Below are 22820 nucleotides of genomic sequence, written 5' to 3' on the forward strand. Positions count from 1 at the left end.
TTTGGCTCTCCTCAAGTGTTTTTCAAAATCTCTCTACCTCAGCAGCAACTAATCTACTTCCTACATCCTTCTTGGTAGTAAGTTCCTCTCTCCCAGGAGGTGACTCATCACTCACAGCACCTATACTAGTTACTTCAGGCTGATTACACACAGCCTTTGTTATTCTCTTCATATCTCAATCTCATAGAGCATTCTGGGAGATATGTACCTTCCCGCCAGACACTGTGCCATATACCCCGCATCCTTCAAGCATGTGGAGTTGGACATCTAGACATAAATAAACATTCCTTTGCCATTTTGTGCCCTATGCTCAACATTGAAGTTGTTGACCTTTTTTTAGCTTGACTAATCCAAGTAAGTGGGGCATGGACTATAATGAGCTCAAACTGGTGCCCCAACAGATAATTTTTTTAGAGATTCAAAGACCCACTTAATAACTAGACACTCTTCTCTCTACAATGCTGTTGTTTTCCTCAAGTGTGGGGAGTTTTGGGCTCAAAACCACCACTGGTGTTCCTCATCATTAACAACCTGTGACAGGACAGCCAGTGGAAGCAACCACCATCTGACTTTATATTACAGCTGTAGGGATCAGATTTTGTAGTACCCTACAGTATCTCTGTGCTGATATTGTGGGTGAGATAAAATCAGCTGGGCTTTTGTGCATTAAAATATTTTTCTTGTGTAAATCCCCAATATTATTTTTTTCAGTATTTCCAACTCAAAATTTTGTTCTAGAAATGTAAACACACAAAAACTTAAAGGGTTAATACATGCTTGATGCCTCTTCTCCAATGAAAATCAATCAGGCATGCACATCACAAGGCCACCACTTTTTGTACACACATTTCCACTATTTCTACACCTGTTTGGAGGATTGCTTTCACGCCAACGGTTATTTCCATTAACCCTGGCTGAAGGCTCAGGGCAGTGCACCTGATCCCCCCCCTTTGACTGTGGTGAGTTAGCCTGACTTCTCCTTGAACTACCTAAACAAGTTGATCAGTTTTGCACGTGCACTTTTCTGCTTCCTCTGACCTATTAAAACCAATAAGCAATTTGTGGGGCTTGCATTTGGAACACTTGATAAAGAGCTTGTGGGCCCAACCAAGTGGTTGTCATTTGATAATTCATAGTAAATCACACATTACAAAGTAACTTCCTGGTAACTTTTTAAAGTCACTTTTTTGTGTATTTTTGTATGTTTACTAACATTTGATGTATGTTTTGCAGAAAATTCTGACAATGATACCCACAGAAGAGGAAAAACAAAAGATTCAAGAAGCTCAGCTAGCAAGTCCTGATATTCCTTTGGGTAGTGCAGAGCAATTTCTTCTAACCTTGTCTTCAATAAGTGAACTTTCAGCAAGGCTGCATTTGTGGGCTTTCAAAATGGATTATGAGTTAATGGAAAAGGTAAGGGTAGTCCATTTATGTCAATCATTATGTTATACTGTATGTGCAACAGTGCAAATTATCACTTTCCAGCAGAGCAAATTAAACTGAACAGTGCATGGCTTGGAATTGTTATAGCTCTTTTTTAAAACCATGTTTGTTTATTGCTGCAAAGATATAATTCTTATGAAAGGAGCAAATATAGGAATGCACGTTATTGCCAATTATTAATGCTGTGAACCGCAATCAACACAATGGGAAATTGGGTCCATTAGCTTGTGCATGGTTTACCAAATGGGTTCGACTTTTGTGTCAATATTGGTGCATCAGATATAGTCACAATTTCATGAAGCACCATAGTGCTTCTTGCTGATAGCAAGAAGAGACCCTAATTACACTGAGAGAATAATAAGAGGCCTAGGACAGAGCCTTAAAAGAGAAGAAAAAGCATTTTGGCATTTTATTGCCAATAAATTAGTCACAATAGTGCAAGCTGGAACACTATAATTATTTTGCAGAATGCTTTACTATACCTGAGTAAAAAGCCCAAGAAGCACTGTGTTTGCTTAAGATAGCAAAAACAATTTGTGGACATTGATTTTAGCCTAATTGATATACCCCTGGAAAGCATTCCTACAGCTAATCTGTGGAGGGCCCCCCCACCCCCGCGCGTGGGGGGGGTGGGTAGCCTGCGCGCCGAATGACAGCACAACCTTTATTCCCCAACTGCTCTCCACAAGTGAACAGAGTGTCTAAAGCTAAGTGCCAATTACATGGCTACTACAGTAACTCTAACACTGGCAGCTCCTTGATCTAATTCTTTAAGTCACGGGGGGGGGGTGCGGCGTGCGCCCAATGCCAGCACGAAAGCAGCCTGTATTCCCCAACCTCTCTCCTACCGGAAACCTGGCAGAGAGCGAGAAGCGCTTAGTCCCTTTATTCCCCTCCAGCTGTGTAATTTCCAAACAATGTATGACTACTAAACCACTCCCTATAAACAAACCTGACTTATTCCAGGTAGGGAAACATTACTGAGGTGCAATAATGGTTTGATTGGGATGCACAAAGTGAATTAGCAGTTCTGTTTTTCATGGATGTGAAATCTGCATTCAGCTCTGTAGAGCTGTGTTTCTGTTAAGCAAGGACCCATGGGATTTATGGTATACTCTGCTTGATTGCCAAAAAACAAACCACGCTGAGATGTCAAGTCCACTGCTGCCATCAAGGCAGTTGCAACCGCATCTCATTATTTTAGACAAGTTCACATCTTAACCTTTTCACTGAGAATGGCTTGTAACAGAAGATTTTTTTTGCAAGAGGGGTTGGCCACATATAGTTACTGAATGCATAGATCTGGTACCACTTTGTTCATCCACATTTAGGCCCAAATTGGGCTGACTAAGGCATAGAGGTGGGGCAAGCAATATATGATTGACAGCTGGCATTTTTAAATGCCTTTATAATGGGTTTGGATGTGTTTATATAAAAATGAATTTGGGTTTCATGTTTAATTTGAAAAGGACTTTTATTATACAGCTTTTTATGTCTGGGTGACAGGTCCTCTTTAAGGTGTAGCACAATGTCAGTTAATTAGGGCAGGAAGGCAAGTCTGATATAAAGAAGCAATCACCGTTATGGTGGTAGAAGAAATTTCAGAGTTAAGTAAGAGACATACTCATGCATAGTATTAATTACAATCCTGTGTGGCCACTGATGAATTAATGAGCAATCCAGTTAGTAATGTTTATATTTAGGTGGTTTAGATGTTCGCAGAAAGCCATCTTGGGAATCACAGATCATATAGAGTCCACAACTCCAAACATACAGTGGATATTAAAAGTCTACACACCCCTGGTAAAATGTCAGGTTCCCGTGCTGTACAAAAATGAGACAAAGATAAATCATTTCAGAACTTTTTCCACCTTTAACGTGACCTATAAACTGTACCACTCAATTGAAAAACAAACTGAATTTTTTTTAGGTGGAAGGAAGAAAACCAAAAAAAAACGAAAATAATTTGGTTGCATAAGTGTGCACACCCTCTTCTAACTGGGGATGTAGCTGCGTTCAGAATTAAGCAATCACATTCAAAATCATGTTAAATGATACACCTGCCATCATTTATAGTGCCTCTGATTAACCCCAAATAAAGTTCAGCTGTTGGTCTTTCCTGACATTTTTCTGGTCGCATCCCACAGCAAAAGCCATGGTCCACAGAGAGCTTCCAAAGCATCAGAGGGATCTCATTGTTAAAAGATATCACTCAGGAGAAGGGTACAAAAGAATTTCCAAGGCATTAGATATACCATGGAACACAGTGAAGACAAGTGGAGAAAATATGGCACAACAGTGACATTACCAAGAACTGGACGTCCCTCCAAAATTGATGAAAAGACGAGAAGAAAACTGGTCAGGGAGGCTACCAAGAGGCCTACAGCAACATTAAAGGAGCTGCAGGAATATCTGGCAAGTACTGGCTGTGTGGTACATGTGACAACAATCTCCCGTATTCTTCATATGTCTGGGCTATGTGATAGAGTGGCAAGGGGAAAGCCTTTTCTTACGAAGAAAAACATCCAAGCCAGGCTACATTTTGCAACAACACATCTGAAGTCTCCCAAAAGCATGTGTGAAAAGGTGTTATGGTCTGATGAAACCAAGGTTGAACTTTTTGGCCATAATTCAAAAAAATATGTTTGGTGCAAAAACAATACTGCACATCACCAAAAGAACACCATACCCACAGTGAAGCATGGTTGTGGCAGCATCAGGCTTTGGGGCTGTTTTTCTTCAGCTGGAACTGGGGCCTTAGTTAAAGGAACAGTAACACCAAAAAGGAAAGTTTTTTAAATTAATTAAAATATAATGTACTGTTGCCCTGCACTGGTAAAAGTTGTGTGTTTGCTACAGTAACGCTACTATAGTTTATATAAATAAGCTGCTGTGTAGCCATGGGGGCAGCCATTCAAACTGGAAAAATGGAGAAAAGGCACAGGTTACAGAGCAGATAACAGATAACCTCTCTAGAATACAATTGTGTTTTATCTGTTATCTGCTATGTGCCTGTGCCTTTTCTCCTTTGAATGGCTGCCTGCCCCCGTGGCTATAAGTTTCTGGGGAAAACACCCCAGTTGTACCAGTGCAGGGCAGCAGTACATTATATTCTAATTACTTTTATACACTTTCATTTTTTGGCGTCACTGTTCCTTTAAGATAGAGGGAATTATGAACAGTTCCAAATACCAGTCAATATTGGCACAATACCTTCAGGCTTCTGCTAGAAAGCTGAACATGAGGAGGAACTTCATCTTTCAGCATGACAATGACCCAAAGCATACATCCAAATCAACAAAGGAATGGCGTCACCGGAAGAGGATTAAAGTTTTGGAATGGCCCAGCCAGAGCCCAGACCTGAATCCGATTGAAAATCTGTGGGGTGATCTGAAGAGGGCTGTGCACAGGAGATGCCCTCGCAATCTGACAGATTTGGAGTGTTTCTGCAAAGAAGAGTGCAAAGTCAAAATGTGCCATGCTGATAGACTCATACCCAAATAGACTGAGTGCTGCAATAAAATGAAAAGGTGCTTCAACAAAGTATTAGTTTAAGGGTGTGCACACTTATGCAACCACATTATTTTAGTTTTTTTGGTTTTCTTCCCTCCCCCTAAAAGATTTCAGCTTGTTTTTCAATTGAGTGGTACAGTTTATAGGTCACATTAAAGGTGGAAAAGGTTCTGAACTGATTTATCTTTGTCTCATTTTTGTACAGCAGAGGAACCTGACATTTTACCAGGGGTGTGTAGACTTTTGATATCCACTGTAGCTTTATATAGTTACATAGTTACTTTGGATTCAAAAAACACCAAAATCGGTAAAGTTCAACCCATCCAATTGGACCCCACTGCACATATAATACTTATAATACAAACCTATATGTGCACTCACATATATAAATGATATATACCAATACTTTTACTAACTGTTGATTGTAAGATCACAGTAGCCTTGGATATTATATTTGTTCCAGAAATCATCCAAGCCACTCTTTAAGGCATTAATAGAATCTGATATCACAACACCCAGCAGGGCATTCCAGTATTAGCAGTTGCATGTCTCTGCACTCTCTCCGTCCCATTAATAGGTTTTTTTTAAGGATTGAAGCCCAAAACTTTAGGGCATATTCCAGGTGAGGCCTAACCAGGGACCTATAAAGAGGCAATAATATGTTTCAATCTCTTGAGATAAAGCCCTTTTTATGCAAGATGGTACTTTGCTTTAAAAGTTACTTAAAGGGGAAGGAAAGGCTAAGTCACTTGGGGGTGCTAAAATGTTAAGCACCCCCAAGTGACTTGAATCGCTTACCTCGTACCCCGGGCTGGTGCCCCTATTAGGAGAAAACCGCACCAGCCCGGGGCACCTGGGGCGATTCGCTTCCTGCTTCCGCCTTCCTTTCCCCTAGACTCCGAGTCCGGCGCATGCGCAGTAGAGTGAAAAAGCCGACTTCTCTGTTAAAGTTCGGCTTTTCACTCTACTGCGCATGCGCGCGCAGCGAGAGAGGAAGGAGGAAGCGATCGCTGCTACCCCGGGCTGGTGCTGTTTTCTCCATACAGGGGCACCAGCCCAGGGTAGAAGGTAAGCGATCTAGGTTGCATGTGCCACTTCTGCAGAGAGTTCTGAGTGATGACAGCCCCCTGGGCTGTCATGTGGGTCCTGGGATGCGATCATTGCAGGACCCATCTCTAAGCAGCAGATGCGATAGCATCTGCTGCTTCTCCTTTGGCTCTCCCTGTTTTCCCCCCTGCTTTTTCACCCTCCAGCAACGCCCACTCACTTCCTGTTGCTGCGAGCTCTGCACAGAGGACCCTGCAGGATCACTGAAGACACCTACAAACAATCTGGTCGGCCATCTAGCTCCAGGACAGGTAAGTGCCCTTTCTTTACACTATTATACACACTTACACACACTTACATACAATTACATGCATTTACACACACATAGAGCACACATATTAGAACTGTTTTTTTAATTTTGCACACTTAAGCACTCTTTTATACACTCATATACACACTTACTGTCACACAACTTTTAGATGTGTATACACACAAACTTTTTTTTTTTTAACCTTTTTATTTTACCCTTTTGTCTTTAATTTTTTCCTAAAAGCTGTTTATTTTGACAGCCTTACTATTGAATCAGATATTCTGACCACTAATTACACTGTTGTGTGACTTATGGTGCCGTTTCACTAATTTGCACAATTGTTGTGGTTTTGTTGCATTTTTATCCCTGGATTAGTGTTCCTGATCTGTGTTTTAGCTTCGCTTTGCCATGTGGTACTTTGGTGTAGAAAAATAACTTTACCTATTTTGAATTCATCAGAATGTGTATTTTCCAAAAATATATGGTTTTCTGGGGGTCTCCTGTATAGTTGGGGTGTTACGGCACATAATACGCTGTCAGGGGGCTCTGTGTGCAAAAGCTGAGTTGGCAGGTGAGAAATCCATATGCGCTTTTTTCATTTTGGGTTCAGTACACACCACAGACTTTGGTATATCTATGCATATTGGGCATCAAACTGTTCAGTAGACCTCTGGTGTTCCTATTTGGGGTGATTTGCCTTTGTATGCAAGAAACATTTTTAGAAGATTTTCTGAAATGTCATAAAAACCACTAACTTTAGGAAAGCTTTGCAGATTGGAACTTTGGTGTAGAAAGTACTCTTATATACCCATATTGAATTTGTCAGAATGTGTACTTCCAAAAATATATGGTTTTCTGGGTTTTTCTGTATAGTTAGGGGGTCTTACTGCACATAAGACACAGTCATTGGACTTACTTTGACAGCTGAGAAAATTCATATGCACTACATATCTTTGCATATTGGGCATCAAACTGTTCATTAGACCTCTGGCATTCATATTTAGGGTGATATGTCATTGTATGTAAGAAATGTTGTAAGATAAATGTGGCAAATTGCAACATTTTTAGGCATTTTTCAGAAATGACAGAAATAATAGCTTGCATGGGGTATGTTCACATTGGGGCCCCTACATGACACATACTTAGGTAAACCAATACTTATTGTGTATTAAAGTGTCCAGTGGGCCCCTGGCGTTCAAATTTAGGGCGTTTTATCTTGGTACCTAATGCTATGTGGGAGATAAGATGCTGCAAAATGGAAGCTTTGAGGGCATTTTTGAAAATGTCATCAAAATGGCCAACTTTAGGAAAGCTTTGTGGCTAGGTACTTTGGAGCAGAAGGATATCCATGTCCCATTTTAGATTCAGGGGAATGTGTACTTTCCAAAAATATATGGCTTTCTGGGGTGAGCTTACTTTTTTGTAGTTTTATCCCACATGAAATGATGTAAATGTGTTGATTTTGCAGGAGCTGAAATGACAGTACATATGGGGGTATGTTCACTTTGGGGCCCCTACACGCCACATACTTAGGTAAACCTATACATATTGTGTATCAAACTGTTCAGTGGACCCCTGAGGGTTGATTCACTAAAGGTCGATATTTCGAGCGCGATTATAGCGATTTATCGCGTCTAATTTTTCGCGTCTTAACGCACTATTCACTAAAAGGATACTTGCGTTAATTTAGACTCTATGCTGTTTGCGTATTTAAGTCGCAAAGACTATTTTCGTGCGGAATTTGATGGAACGCGCGCTAATGAACGAATCGCGCACAAATAGTCGCCGCGTGCGGAAAAAAACGCCATATTAGCCATACACGGCATTACTTTCGTAAAACTACTTTTAAGAAAATGACCATTTCCCTGCAAACTGGAGGATGCATCACTCTAGGGCCAACACAGACTTGAATAAATCCCACTGCAAAGTCCATATTTTATTGCTAAAAGCTCATTAAGTACTTTTCTATAATTACCGCCTGCCTCAAGTAGTGTTATTTTTCACGCAGACAAATGCGATATTTAGCGTGTCTAAGTGTTTGTGAATCATGCGTTAGTGTTATTTCTGCGTGCAAATTAACGCATGCGGTAGCGCAAAATTTAACGCATTCGATATGCAACTTAATGCACGCGATAATGCTTTCGCGTCAATTTTAACGCACAAAAAACGTGCAATAAAACTTATCGACCTTTAGTGAATCAACCCTTTCAAATTCAGGGTGTTTTATCTTGTATCTAATGCTATGTGGGAGGTAAGATGCTGCAAAGTGGAAGCTTTGTGGGGATTTTTGGAAATGTCATCAAAATCACCAAATTTAGGAAAGCTTTGCAGCTTGGTACTTTGGAGTAGAAAGACATGGGTACCCATTTTAGATTCGGGGGAATCTGTACTTTCCAAAAATATATGGCTTTTAGGGGTGAGCATACTTTTTTGTAGCTTTATCCCACATATAATGATGTAAATGTGTTGATGTTGCAGGAGCTGAAATGACAGAAATGATAGATCATATGGGGGTATGTTCACATTGGGGCCCCTAGATGCCACATACTTAGGTTAAACCTATACATATTGGGCATGAAACTGTTCAGTGGACCCCTGGCGTTCAAATTTAAGGTGTTTTATCTGTGTCAGGGGCAGCCACAGGTGAGTGGCTGGCAGGTAGGAGCCTATGTGCTGATAACCCAGAACTCCCTTAAAAGGCCAGACAGCCAAGTTAGATGAACAAAGGAGTTTTAATGAATACAAACAGAATGAAAATAAAAGTAAAGTACAAGCCTGTGATAAATACAGAGTCCAGTAACAGGTGAATCCAAGGCAGGCAGGGGTCAGTCCAGGCAGTGTTCTAGCAAGTCCAATAATCAGGCAAGGGTCGATTCAGGCAGAGTTCTATCAGATCCGTTAGTCAGGCAGGGGTCAGTCCGGGCAGAGTTCAAGCAAATCCAGAAAGTCGGGCAGAAGTCAATATCACAAAATCAAACAGGAACAAGGCAGGGAACATAGGACTCAGGTATCAGAGGTGGCAAGACCAGGCTCAGCGGGAACGATGATCAAGCAACTGGGTGTTGCCCGAAGAGGGTTTATATAGGCGGGTAATTAGAGAAGCAGCCACACATGTGATAAACGATATCTGTTGCGACATAAGCAAAACTGGTGGAAATGCAGAAGGCTCATAAGGGCGACTGATCCCATGGAGCTCATGGAGCCTCCTGTGGCTCACCAAGCAAGTGCACCTCCAGTTCCACACACAGTCCAGGGATCGAATCCCTATAGTTCCTGACAATCTGGTTACTTTATGACCTGTAGGAGATAAGGTACTATAGACTGGAAGCTTTGAAGCGATTTTTCAAAAAATTCACAAATTTTGATAAACACCAATAATTTAGGAAAGTATTGCAACTTGGTAGTTTGGAGTAGACAGACAGTTCCACCTATTCTGGATTCCCCAGAATCTGTTCTTTCCAAAAGTGTATAATTTTCTTTGATAAACTTTCTGTTAGTGGAAGTTTTGGCCTTGAAGTCTAAAGTATGCAGCTTTCTGGAGCAGTGTTTTGGGAATTTGGTAGTGTACTGCTGGGAGTTTTTGACCTATACAAGTGAGAATTCTCCATAAAACTATATGTGTTTGGTATTGGCAAGATCGGAAGACATAGTACTTTCAAAATCAGTTGTATTTTTGTGCATAAAATTATTTTTGTTTCTGGTATATGTGTTTATTCTATGGAAAATGTGTTTTGTTTTTTTTCTTCATTTTTTAGACATTTAGAAGCCTATATCTCATGACAGAATTGGAATTACAGAAAAAGTCTACCATATGTTGTCCTGAAAAAAACAATATATAGTTTTCCTGGGTAAACTAAAAGTCCCCCCAAGGAAAGGCCCCTGAATTGAAAGAGTGCAAAATGTTCAAAAACTGTCTGGCAATACATGTTCAGCTTTGACCAAAATGGTTGGCAGTAAAAGGGTTAAGGACACCCCCAGCACACTACCATTTGGGTACAAATAACAAATATGTGAGTTAAACACTAAAGTGCATAACCTTGCACCTTGCAACATTAAACCTAATTTGCTAGTTTACTGCCCAGTTTTTACAAATTAATCAAATCGCTCTGCTAAGTGGCAGCATCCTGCAAGGAATTTATAATTTTGCACAATTTACTACCATCGGCAAAGACAAAAACAGTACTTTCAATTCCCACCTCAGGGTAATTAATAAACAAGTTAAAAAGCAAAGGACACACCCCTGCGGTATTCAACTACTAACTCTGGTCCAATTAGAAAATGCTCCATCAGTTAATAGCGTTCTTCTTCAGTGCTGCATCCAAAATTGTGACATTCATGCGACTGCCACCACGTGTGTCGTAGCAATGGTGCGGTGATGTCAGCACACATGTACCCTGGCACGGCAATTCATAATTAAAATGTGCTGAGGACCCAGGTTCAATGCCCGAGTAAAGGTCCAACTCATGAGTGTTCCTTGGTACACAATAATTCCTAATAAACTGAATTTGACTCCTGACCTTCCTAATTTGACTCTTGACTATGATTGACAGATGCCTGCCCAGATCTTTTGCCTGAAACCACCACAGACTTCCTTAACCCCTTGATTACCACAAACCGCAAAGTCTGTGCACCTAGTTCACTCTTTCGTCCTGACTTCAAGCTGTAATCTGCTAGGACCTGACAGCTCCTCCAGTAGATTCCTGCTTTGAAATCCATTTTTTAATATTTAATTTAGAAATGTGATGTGGGGGAAGACATGTTCTTGGTTTTCCAGGTGGTATTTTAATCATCATACCAGAGTTAGATTTGTTTGTGGAGATATTTTGTGTTTTCCAGAGGCCCCACAATCTCCCAGACAGTGCCAGTATCAGGTTTATTTGCCTTTTTTTAAAAAAACAAAACTTTTTGTTGTCTTGTAGATATCTTTTAATAGAGCTACATTAAATTCCATTAAGGTTTCCATCATTTCTCTGTATAGATTGTTATCACAGGTATGGAACCCATTATCCAGAATGCTCGGGACCTGGGATTTTTAGTGAAGCAGTATTTAGTTGAAATTAAATCAAGTGTGAAAAACTGGCTGTGCAAAAATGATTTAGCTACATTGACAATTGTCTTGTTTGGGGCTTAAAATTGTAGTTTGGGGATAAAATATATATATACACACACCCTTTAAAATTTTCTACATTTTTATATGAATGTGACCTAAAACATTGATGAAGAAAAAAAGTAGATGAAGAAAACCTAGTGAAATAAATGAAACAAAGATTACTATATTTGGTCATGTATTTATTGAAAAAAAATGATCCAATAACATATCTGCGTGTGGCAAAAGTAAGGGAATCGTGCTTTCAGTATTTGGTGTGAACCCTTTGATTTGGCCATTCCAGAACATTCACTTTATTTTCTTTAACCGTTCTTTGTTGTTAGAACGACTTTAGGTCATGTTTAGGATCGTTGTCTTGATGCATGACCCACTGTCTCTTTAGATTCAGTTTACAGACAGATGTCTTGATATATTTTTTTTTAGAATTATCTGGTATAATTCATTGTTCCATTAAGGATGGCAAGCCATCCAGACCCAGATTCAGCAAAACAGGCCCAAACCAGAACACTCCCACGACCATATTTCACAGATGGAATAAGGTTATTATGCTGGAATGCAGTGTTCCTCATTCTCCAAATGTAAAACTAATTTAAGATAAAAAAAATTATGTTTTGGCTTTATCTGTCCACAAAACATTCTTCTAGTATCCTTCTGGTTTGTCCACATGATTTTTAGCAAACTGCAGGCAGTTATCGGCTAAACAGATTACACAGCTTTCTTGAGTGAGCAGGTTATTGGGTGCACTAAGCCATAACTGTGCAGTGAATGTATGTGCTTCTAAACTGCCCAGTGATCTGCTTATTCATGATGCCAAATAGCAAGATGTATCCTTGGGTAATCACCACAAATGCTATGGAAATACTTATTATATTTCTAACCTGGAGAATGCTAAAATGTTATAAATGCCATTCATAATACTGTACATCTATTTATTTATGCAATGTTTCATATTTTTTTGAATAGGAAATAACAGAACCATTATATGATCTAAAAGAAGGTATGAATCAGCTGGAGAACAATAAAACTTTTGCATATATACTCTCTACTTTGCTTGCAACTGGAAACTTTCTGAATGGAACTAATGTAAGTATAAATACAGTAAGGTATGGGACCTGTTATCCAGAATTCTCAGGACCTGTGGTTTTCTGAATAAGGGGTCTTTCTGTAATTTTGATCTCTATATCATGTTTACTAAAAAAATATTAAAACATTAATTAAACCCAATAGGATTGTTTTACCTCCAGTAAGGATGTATTATGTTGTAGTTAGGATCAAGTGCAAGGTACTGTTTCCTTTAAAAGGAAATGATATTTAAAAATTTGATCAAATGGAGTCTATGGGAGATAGCCTTCCCATAATTCAGGAATTTATGGACAACGGGTTTCTGGATAATAGATCCTATGCCTGTAGTGGCATTTGGTTTGTTTAGCTTTATCAATTTGGTATTCTTTTTAAATGTAATAATTTTAAAGTTGAAGAAAAGCTACTGAGGCATTTTATTGACAACAGATTAGTCATAATAGTACAAGCTAGAACGCTATATTTATTCTGCTTTACCATACCTAAGTAAACAGTTATAGAAGCTCTGTTTAGCAACTGCCATTTTAGCTTTATCTGACTTTACTTCCCTGCCTGCATCTCTGGGCTCTGGGGGAGGAGGAGAAAGGAGGGGGAGAGAGGAGCCAACTGAGCAGGCTTGTGTCATGTCATGCCCTGATGGATTTTTCTAAGAGAAAGAAATCTGACGCAGAAGATCATGTGTACAGAATAGAAACAAGGGAGTTCAGTTTTTCTCTTTACTAAGAATTCCCATCAGCAGTTCTGTGTTTATGGCTGTATTTACATGGACCTTTCTGATAAACTTACTTAATTTTGACCTTTCCTTTTTAATATCACAAAATGTTTATATAGTATGCTTATTATTTATTTTAATATATAATAGATCAACAAAGCTCAGATTCAAAGTCTTTATTTAATAAAAGCACAGTTCGCACAGAGAACAGTAATAGAAGCAAACCAGATCTAGCACAAACCCACCAAACAGGGCCTTTTAACAGTCCGACAGGGCAGGAAAACTGTTAGAAAACTTGACCTGAATGAATAGCCCTGCTACAATTATCTCTAGGATTAAGGGACTACAGGGGGGATAAATGCTATTGCTAGTATAATGGGTGACTACTAGCATGAGTATCATTTAACCACATGGTCTAGGACTGTCCACTGATTTCCAAATACTGGACAAAAGTGATAGATAGTGTTTGTCCTTTTATATTATTTGCCCTTGTGGCTCTGACTTTTGAAACAATGTAACACAAGCCAGGCAGACCTGCGTTGCTGGAGGAGGCTGGCTATTGCAAGATTGTTTAAAAAGTAATATCTAGGAGTTAAGCAAATACTGCTTTAAATAGCAATTACATTTACAAATTACTTTCAAAAGACTAAAACAATTTAATAATTTAATATTGGAAAGTTGCTTAGAATTTTGTTTTATTTTTGCATATATGCATATGCATCCACAAATTCCTTTGCTCTTCTGGTTGTGTGCATTGGTGTCAACTCTTTGGGGCTGATTTACTAAGACACGATTTCGAATCCGAATTGGAAAAATTCCGATTGGAAACGAACATTTTGCGACTTTTTCGGTAATTTTGCGATTTTTTTCGGCGTCTTTACGATTTTTGCGTAAAAACGCGAGTTTTTCATAGCCATTACGAAAGTTGCGCAAAGTCGCGATTTTTTCGTAGCGTTAACACTTAAAAGGCGCAAGTTTTAACGCTACGAAAAAATCGCGACTTTGCGCAACTTTCGTAATGGCTACGAAAAACTCACGTTTTTACGCAAAAATCGTAAAGACGCCGAAAAAATCGCAAAAGATACGAAAAAATCGCAAAATTACCGATCATTAAGAAAAAAACGCAATCGGACGCATTCGGCCCGTTCGTGGGTTAGTAAATGTGCCCCTTTGTTATCCAATATTTTGATGGTCCCTTTATCTTAAGACTAACTTACAATTTTATGAAAACTGTTGAAAACCAGGTATATGAAAATCATAGCATATGGTTACTTTGCAACACATCTTTTCTAATAATATTGATATTATAATATGAAATTAGAATTTCAGTATGTGTACCATAGGATATTTTATCTAGTTTTATTTATTTTTACAGGCCAAGGCCTTTGATCTGAGCTATCTTCAAAAGGTACCTGAAGTTAAAGACACAGTGCAAAAGCAGCCTTTGTTGTATCACATGTGTACAATTATAGTAGAGAAATTTCCAGAAAGCACTGATTTGTATTCAGAAATTGGATCAATAACAAGGTCATCAAAGGTATTTTTATTTGTTTCACATTTATTATAAATAGTTTTGATTATTTTGTGACTTTTTTGCAAATAGTATGTATTTAAAGGGGACTTGTCACCCTGTATATGATTGACAGCTGGGACTTTTAAATGCTCATATAATGGGTATTTGTTAATAAAAAATGACATGGGTTACATGTTTAATTTAAAAAGGGCTTTTATTATACAGCTTTTTATGTGTGGGTGACAGGTCCACTTTAAAACTTTTTCTTAACACATGCTGAGTAACTGACCAAAGGGATTTCTCTTTGAATAGTGGTAAAAGATGGAGTGCCAGATAAAATAAGTTAGACTTTTCAATTTACCAGTCCAGCCCACATATTGGAGCTTGCTTTCTATAGGAAAGTTGTCCTTTGAAAATGCATTTAAAAGGAAAATATAGCATCAGTCAAAACACCATAAACCTATAGTAAATCCTATACTGTGTCAATTTCAGTCTGGGCAAAAAATGATAATCTTTACAATTGACCCTTTATTGGAGTTCCCATAAATTATTTTTGGTCCTTGTCTCAGTCTTGTCAGTAGCCAATCACAACCCTTCCTTCACACAGGTAAAAATATACCACTATTCCCCATCAGGTCTAACTAACTGTTGGTTGGCATCCTATATTTTAAAGTGGCTAGAGCTGCCGGCTCTCCTGAACAGCCTGGAAAAGCAAAGAAACGATTGGCAAAGTTAATATAGATTTTAAAGAAAATTTTAAGAAAGCAGCACAAAGCACAACTTTTCAAAGCACATTTAAAAATATTTACAGAAGAAAAATGCAATAGCACATTCTTGTTTTTCATTAGAAATATGAGATGCTACATAGATTACTAGTGGGCAGATAATCTGAGATATATATATATATGTAGTGGGAACATTACCCCTGCACTGTATGTTGTGTTACAGAAACTCTGGTACTAGAAGTTATAGATTCTGAAAAATAGAGTATTAATTACCTTCATGCACCCTACCCAGGAGGTTCATCTAGCCAATTGTTAAGATCTCTTAGGTTGACAGAGATCCATTTCGAGTAGTCTTTAAAAATCTTGATTCCTAGGTATGTCAAGAAACGTGAGGACGATTTATAAATATAATTCTGAAATACCACTTGAATTGTTTGCAAAGATGGTGAGCTGTTAAGAGATTTAAATTTAGAATAACTGTGATTTTATAATGATGGTCAGCAATGGTTACACCTTGTATATCCATATTGATTCTGATATGTGATAACTTAGGTAAGGGGATAGGGGGCATCCCTGATGGGTCCCAAATATCTGCAGTTATATAATAGGCAATTTGTACATACTGTAGCAACAGTGCAGGGATGCAGTAATTTTAATAATTCCAGCATTTTAGGCTCACGGCCAATATATTCTAAGCAGGTAAACATGTCGGCATTCGTTGAAAGCTGTACGAGTTTAGAATTATGTTACTTGGACCAAAAGAGTGATGTGGGAATTTTTCTGTTGTCTCTTGTTCCATTTAGATATTTAGATCCCTCTTTAAAGGAAAACTAAAGCTTAACTAAATAAGTAGGGCAGAAATGTTGATCATTTTGTTTTAAGCATCTGTACCAGCCCAAGGCAGCCTAAGCCATAACCCATAAAGGGGTGGTTCACCTTTAAATTAACTTTTCGTATAATGAAGAGATTAATATTCTGAGATCATTTTTTTATTATCTCTAGTGTTGTGGAATTTCAAAAGACAGGAGATCTCTGTAGGTAGAATTGAAGTTTATTGAAACGGCACATGGATTCTGAACATAAGATAGAATAAAACATAAAGAATTGGGAGGGCTTTTATACCCTCTTTCAAACATAGTTGTACCAGGCTCTGTAGAAGGGAGTTTTAGGGAGTTAACTGTGGGGTACAGCAAAACCTTGAGAACCAAAAAGGAGTTTCAGGACTGTGTCCTTGCAGCTGGGCTCTATGGCTGTATAATCAGTATACATTAACTGATAAGACCCAATGTTCAGGTTGCAGGTTATGTTAAAACTGCCCACAAAGTATTTCATGGCCAACTTGAATCTGTAGTAGCCACTGAAGGGCTGCACAGGTTTGCGGGTTAACCCTAGCTGTTTGCTGTAGAGGTTCACCCATAACAGTAGTTTTTGAAATATTTAGCTTCAAATGTAGCAGTTCTCCAGTTTGGAATTTTAGCAGCTATCTGGTTGCTAGAGTCCAGATTACCCTAGCAACTAGGCACTGATTTGAATGAGAGACTTCTATGAATAGAAGAAGGCCTGATTACAAAGGTAAGTAATAAAACGTAACAGTAACAAAAAAATTGTAGTCACAAAGAGGAATAGTTTTTTGGCTGCTCGGATCAGTGAACCCATCTGAAATCTGGAAAGAGGCAGAAAAAGAAGGCAAATAATTCAAAAACTATAAAAAAGAAAAAATGAAGGCCAATTAAAAAGTAGTAGTAGCTTAGAGTGCTTAGAGTAGCTTAGAAAAATAGCTTAAAATTTTTAACCAGTGCAGAAAAAGTTTACTTAAAGGTGAACAACCCCTTTAAGCAGCAAAGATCTATACCCCCAAAGATGTCCCTTAGAAGTGCCCCGTATTCTTTTCTGCTGATTCAATGCACATGGTCTGTGCTTCTTTTAGTTGCTGAGCTTAGGGACCAACACACACTATACTGCATATATAGAATATAAATGTCACAATATAAGGCTGATTAGTAAATACAGATTATTAGTGCAGGGCAGCTCAGAGACCTGTGTGTTTCTATGACCAAAACATGTAAACATGTACAGCCTCCAAAATTACCTACCTTTGTCCCAGCATTCTCTCTGACCTGGTTCCTCAGTCAGAAGGTGTTCGTTTTACTTTGCTTCCTTGTGCAGAGTGAAGCCCCGCCCCCACTTCCTGTTCAGGTCTCTCATAAAAAAAAAACCCTGCTAATGCACAGACTGACTCCTGCAGCCTCCAGGCATGCGCAGAAGGCTCTCCAGGTCGACAACAGTAGTCAAATTGAAGAGAGATCGTAACAGGAAGTGGGGGCGGGGCTTCACTCTGTTATTAAAACCGGAACTCTATTATTAAAACCGGAAGTTTGTTGCTTTGGCTTCACCAAGGATTTTCAACCTGCCTTGTTTGCATTCCTGCTGCATTCAGGTTCGGGGAGAGAGGAAGTGTGGCTGGTATTATTTCCTGCCAAGTGATGATGTGATAGCAGATACTATTAATGCATTTTAGAGTGGCCTGGATGTTTTCTTTAAGTATACTATTCAAGACTATTACAGTAATTATAGATATTGGTTAGTGCTGAGTAAAATATTTTCACCACAAAAAAAAACCACCAGTAGACTCCAATGGCTGCAAAAAAAGGAAGTTGCATGGTATGGAAAAAGTTGCTATGAAAAACACCCATTGACTTAAATCCATTTTGCGACTTTTTGCCATTTCGCAAATTTTTTGGCAAAACTAAAACAGGAAATGTGTACATACGTGCACTGAGGCTCATTTGTAAAGATAGAACTTGGTGGTCTTTTTTCATCCCACTGTAACTATGTAACTTTGTATTTTTATCAAGCAGCATTTTAATTACCGTATGATTAGCAGCATGATTTTTTATAAATGCAAAATGTTTACTATTAGTAAATTCCCTGTAGCCTCTTCTGCTCTTTTCTTTGAAGGTTTCATTTTTTCCCTGTAAATAATTAGATATTCGTTACCAAAAAGCTGTAATTTTGTCTCATCTGTCCACAGTGCATTTTCCCACAAGTTGGCCAGGGGGGGTGGGGTGCAGGGGGGCAGAACATACGTGCAGATCATTTACTGATTTCATACTGATCATTTACTGATCCCCCACAAGGAAGAAGGGAACATTAGATGCTGCACTGGATCGTGATCTGTATTTGATTGCGCAGTAATGGGTGAACATCTGGGTGCCATTAAGTTATTTCCCTATATGTTATGCATTGTTGGTCAGTATCCTAATGCAGAGCCTATGGGTTATAGTGCAACAACTAGCGACAGATGACTTATTCAAGGGCATGGGGGGTTCCGGGCGATCTATTGCTACTTCCCCTTTAATAGAAACCTGATATGGGCCAGGCATGACTTTTGCCCTGGTCCTTCAGCATCAGAGTGTCCGCTGGAATTGCCTGTGATTGATGTTGACAAAGATGCAAAAGCTATATAATGAGTAACGAGTGTTTGAAGAGGGGTAGTCTTATACGGCGAGTATATTCCAAACTCTATATTTTAACTGGAAACGTTGCGGGGTCGTCTTATACGCCCAGTCTTCTTATACGCCGGAAAATACGGTATATTCTATTTTCATTCTGTTTAACCCTGTGAAAGTGTTTACCGTAAATATTTTAAATCTTTAATTCATTAAAATCCTGATTATCTGGAAGAACTTCTGATTTTTCATATCTTTATTAAGATAGGAAAGTAGTTTTTTGGCAGTAAAAATATTATGGGTATAGTGTAATCAACTCCCATTACCCAATACCTATTCGCTCCTGTCTTTTCATTAGTATGGTATTCTATCGTTTTCAAAACAGTCAAGGCTGTTAAACCAGCCCTACCTTACAGTTTATGACCTACACTGTCTAGCTTTTTTTAACCAAAAACCTCTCAGTCCTTTTTAACTAACCAAAGATGCCCCAACCAGGAAATCGGGTGGGCTATATTGAAGGGGTATAAAACAGAATGTTCCTCTGTCACAGACAGCTGGTAAGGTCTTTCAGAGCAGTACAAACTGATTATATTCTCTGGCCCTAGCATTTTGCTTATGTTTTACCGGCACCCCCTCTACAAATTCCTGTTTGTGCATGTGCAGTAGAGCATGCACAAACATTTTGGGACCTCCCAGTGAAATATACTTTACGTCATATATGTCAAACACAAGGCCCGGGGGCCAAAACCGGCCCACCTGGCTGTTTTATGTGGCCCTTGGTGAATGTCTCTGACCATCCAGCCTTATCAATTTCCATTTTCCTCACATAGTAACTAAGACTAAGGGGTTATTTATCATGCTGTGTAAAAAGTGGAGTGAAGCATTACCAGTAATGTTGCCCAAGGCATCCAATCAGTAATCAGATTTCAACACTAGCAAAGCATCTATTCGCTGCTATGAGCAACATCACCAGTAATGTCTTACTCCACTTTTTACACATTGTGATAAATATACTCCTTAGTATCTTGCTTAGAATATTAATAAAAAATTTGGCCCGCGACTTAGCCTGTGTTTTAGATTTCGGCCCCCTTATGTGATGGAGTTTGACACCCCTGCTTTATGTGTTCTTTAAGTAACCACCAATATCCAACATGGTTGCAGTAAATTCTAGATAATAATGTTTTATTATTGAATGTATTTATAAAGTAATATTGAATTATGTTTTTCTCAAAATTGTCTTTTTTTAGGTTGATTTCAACCAGCTTCATGATAATCTCAGTAACCTAGAGAAAAGATGCAAAGCCTCATGGGATTATTTAAAAATTATAGCGAAACATGAAATGAAGTCAGCATTAAAACAGAAAATGTCAGAGTTTCTTAAGGAATGTGCAGAAAGAATAATCATTCTAAAAATTGTTCACAGAAGAATAATTAATAGGTAATTGTGATTTTTATTTATATGTATAAATATATATATATGCCCTTAATTTGTAATAAAAGGCACTACGCTTGCTCAGGAGCAGTAAACCATAGCAACCAATAAGATGTTGGCTTTTAAACATGTGACCAGTAAATGCTACCTGCTGATTGATATAGGTTACTGCTCCTGGGCAAACTAAGTGCCTTTTATTACATAACCCTCCATAATGTTTTATGACGCAGACATGTATTTACACACAGGCATATTATCACATTGTCATAGGGTGTTAAAATGTTTGCGCTAAGGCCATATTTGCCTTGTTGCCTGTAGTCTTTAGTTTCTTTAAATCTCACTTGCTCACTCCTTCCTCCATTACAATCTACAGACTTGCCAGTTGCTTTATACCTTATCAAAATTTTCAATGCTGTTCCACAATTCACACACAATTCAGTCACAATTCTTATCAGCCAGCCATAGGAAAAATTGTTTTGCTTGGGGGAACGGGGCAGGGAAAGGAGGTAGTATTAAAAAAAAATTTGCATGCATTAAAATATGATGTGTTAGTAAAAATCGTGTTTTTGCTTGAGAAATAATACTACTGCTGTGTAGCCATGGGGGCAGCCATTTAAGGTAAATACGGCAATAAGGCACAGGTTAACTCAGCAGATAACAAACTCTGGAGACTTTTGGGTCCAATAATGAGACCATATTTCTTATCAGTGCTAACAAATCCAGGTTTTGTGTTTATTATCTTTGCAGTTGGTCATACTTACCCAGTCATAAATACCAGCTACACTTGGCTTATATATAAAACCACTGACGTTTTTGAGGATGTTTTTTATTTATAATCCAAAGGAATAAAATGTCCATTTTAGACTTTTTTTAGATATATTCTCCAGCTGAAATTTGCCTCTCAATTTAATGCATCTCTTCTAAATTAAATAAATGAATAGATTGAAACCTACAAACCAGTAAAATGTTGTGTTTTACTTACAGGTTTCACTCCTTCTTATTATTTATGGGACAGCCACCACATTCAATTCATGAAGTAAACATACAAAAGTTCTGCAAAAACATAACTGAATTTGCATTAGAATATCGTACTTCAAGGGATCGCGTTTTACAGCAAAAACAGAAATGGGCAGATCACAAGGAACGAAACAAAACCAGAGGAAAACTCATCACAGATGTAAGTAAAAGTCAACTTGTATCCTTATTTCAAGAGAAGGATAACAATAGCAAATGCTATACATGGGTACTTTGCCTTCTGTCTATAGGAAGAACCATTTATACACTATACATTTTTTGTATTATATTTCACTGGTTCTGTACTTGTGTACTGCCAGGTTAAGTGTTAGTCAGTAAGTGTTTCTGGGGGTATGTCAAAGGAGAATGTCAGTGCATACATGGTGGACTTGTAGAATTGTAGAGAGAAGATGAAAACAATCTAAAAAAAAAAAGTAGCCACCAACAGCGACTAGATTTTTATTAGTGACATTCTGAGGCAACAAAGATAACAAAGTAAATTGGATTAGGGCTCTTAAATCAGAGATAATATTTTAAGTCTTGAAGAGGAAGGGCTTAATTGGCCACCATTGGCCCAATAACTCAAAATTCTAGGGGAAAAGGAATAAGATTAACAAACTGTAATGCCATATTAATGATCATCTTCTATTAATGTTACATGTGCTGCAAAAAACTTAAGCTGTATTGTGCTAAACTAAAACTGTTAAAACAAGATAATTTGAGTGCCTCAACCCATGACAGGTGTTTTAAAATTGAACATTATTCTGGATTTCCACAGGGCCTTCTGTAATTATGAGGAAAACATGGTCAGTGTTCCCTAACTCTACTATTGCTTTAGATTTTTGATTTGGATTCCAAAATCATTTTTAATTGTATTGAAATTTTAGTCAGCATTAAGATTAAAAAGTCTTGTAAGCCTTCCCAAGTCCCAGCAGGGTAGATGTAAAATCCCCAGACACAACTCTCCAGCTTAATCTGCTCACCTGCATGCCCTCGGGTAAGTGATACACACAAACACACACATCAGTGCCGGGCCAAACCCAGGTGGCGCCCAAGGCAAGCCCCTTGCCTTTGAACGCCCCCCCCCCCCAAAGTTAATTAACTAGTGGATGGGGGCTATGCAGAGGCAAGAGCGGAGGGGATGCCAGTGAACATGATGGCTGGTGCGCATCATATCCCTCCCTCAGGGTTCCTCCAAAGTGAAGTAAGAAATGGGAGGGGTGTTACAATGGTGAGAGTAGTGGTGGCAGCAAGCAGGAATACTGATGTGTATCACAGCATTCCTTTAGGGTCCCGGTGGGTGAACAAAAGGCATTATAGAAAGCTGAACTTGGGGAATTCAGGCCTAGCCCCTATAGCCTTTATAAGAATGTTAATAGACATGTATGAGGATTCTACTCCAAAACAACTATAAGTTGAGATCGCAGATTAATAAAAGATACCTTTATTTTCTACTAATTATACATAATCAT

General features: G+C 38.5%; 1 protein-coding gene across 1 annotated transcript in view; it reads left to right on the plus strand.

The window, feature by feature from the left end:
• The window catches only part of fhod3 (formin-like 3), a 146999-nt gene that overhangs the window by 103680 nt on the left and 20499 nt on the right, over positions 1 to 22820 (plus strand). Inside the window, exons 18-22 of the mRNA XM_031903981.1 lie at positions 1234 to 1416; positions 12387 to 12506; positions 14591 to 14752; positions 20150 to 20340; positions 21319 to 21511. Of these exons, the coding sequence (XP_031759841.1) occupies positions 1234 to 1416; positions 12387 to 12506; positions 14591 to 14752; positions 20150 to 20340; positions 21319 to 21511 (849 nt within the window). The remainder of the gene's footprint in view (positions 1 to 1233; positions 1417 to 12386; positions 12507 to 14590; positions 14753 to 20149; positions 20341 to 21318; positions 21512 to 22820) is intronic.

Source organism: Xenopus tropicalis, chromosome 6, assembly GCF_000004195.4.
Source record: "Xenopus tropicalis strain Nigerian chromosome 6, UCB_Xtro_10.0, whole genome shotgun sequence".
Lineage (NCBI taxonomy): Eukaryota > Metazoa > Chordata > Amphibia > Anura > Pipidae > Xenopus > Xenopus tropicalis.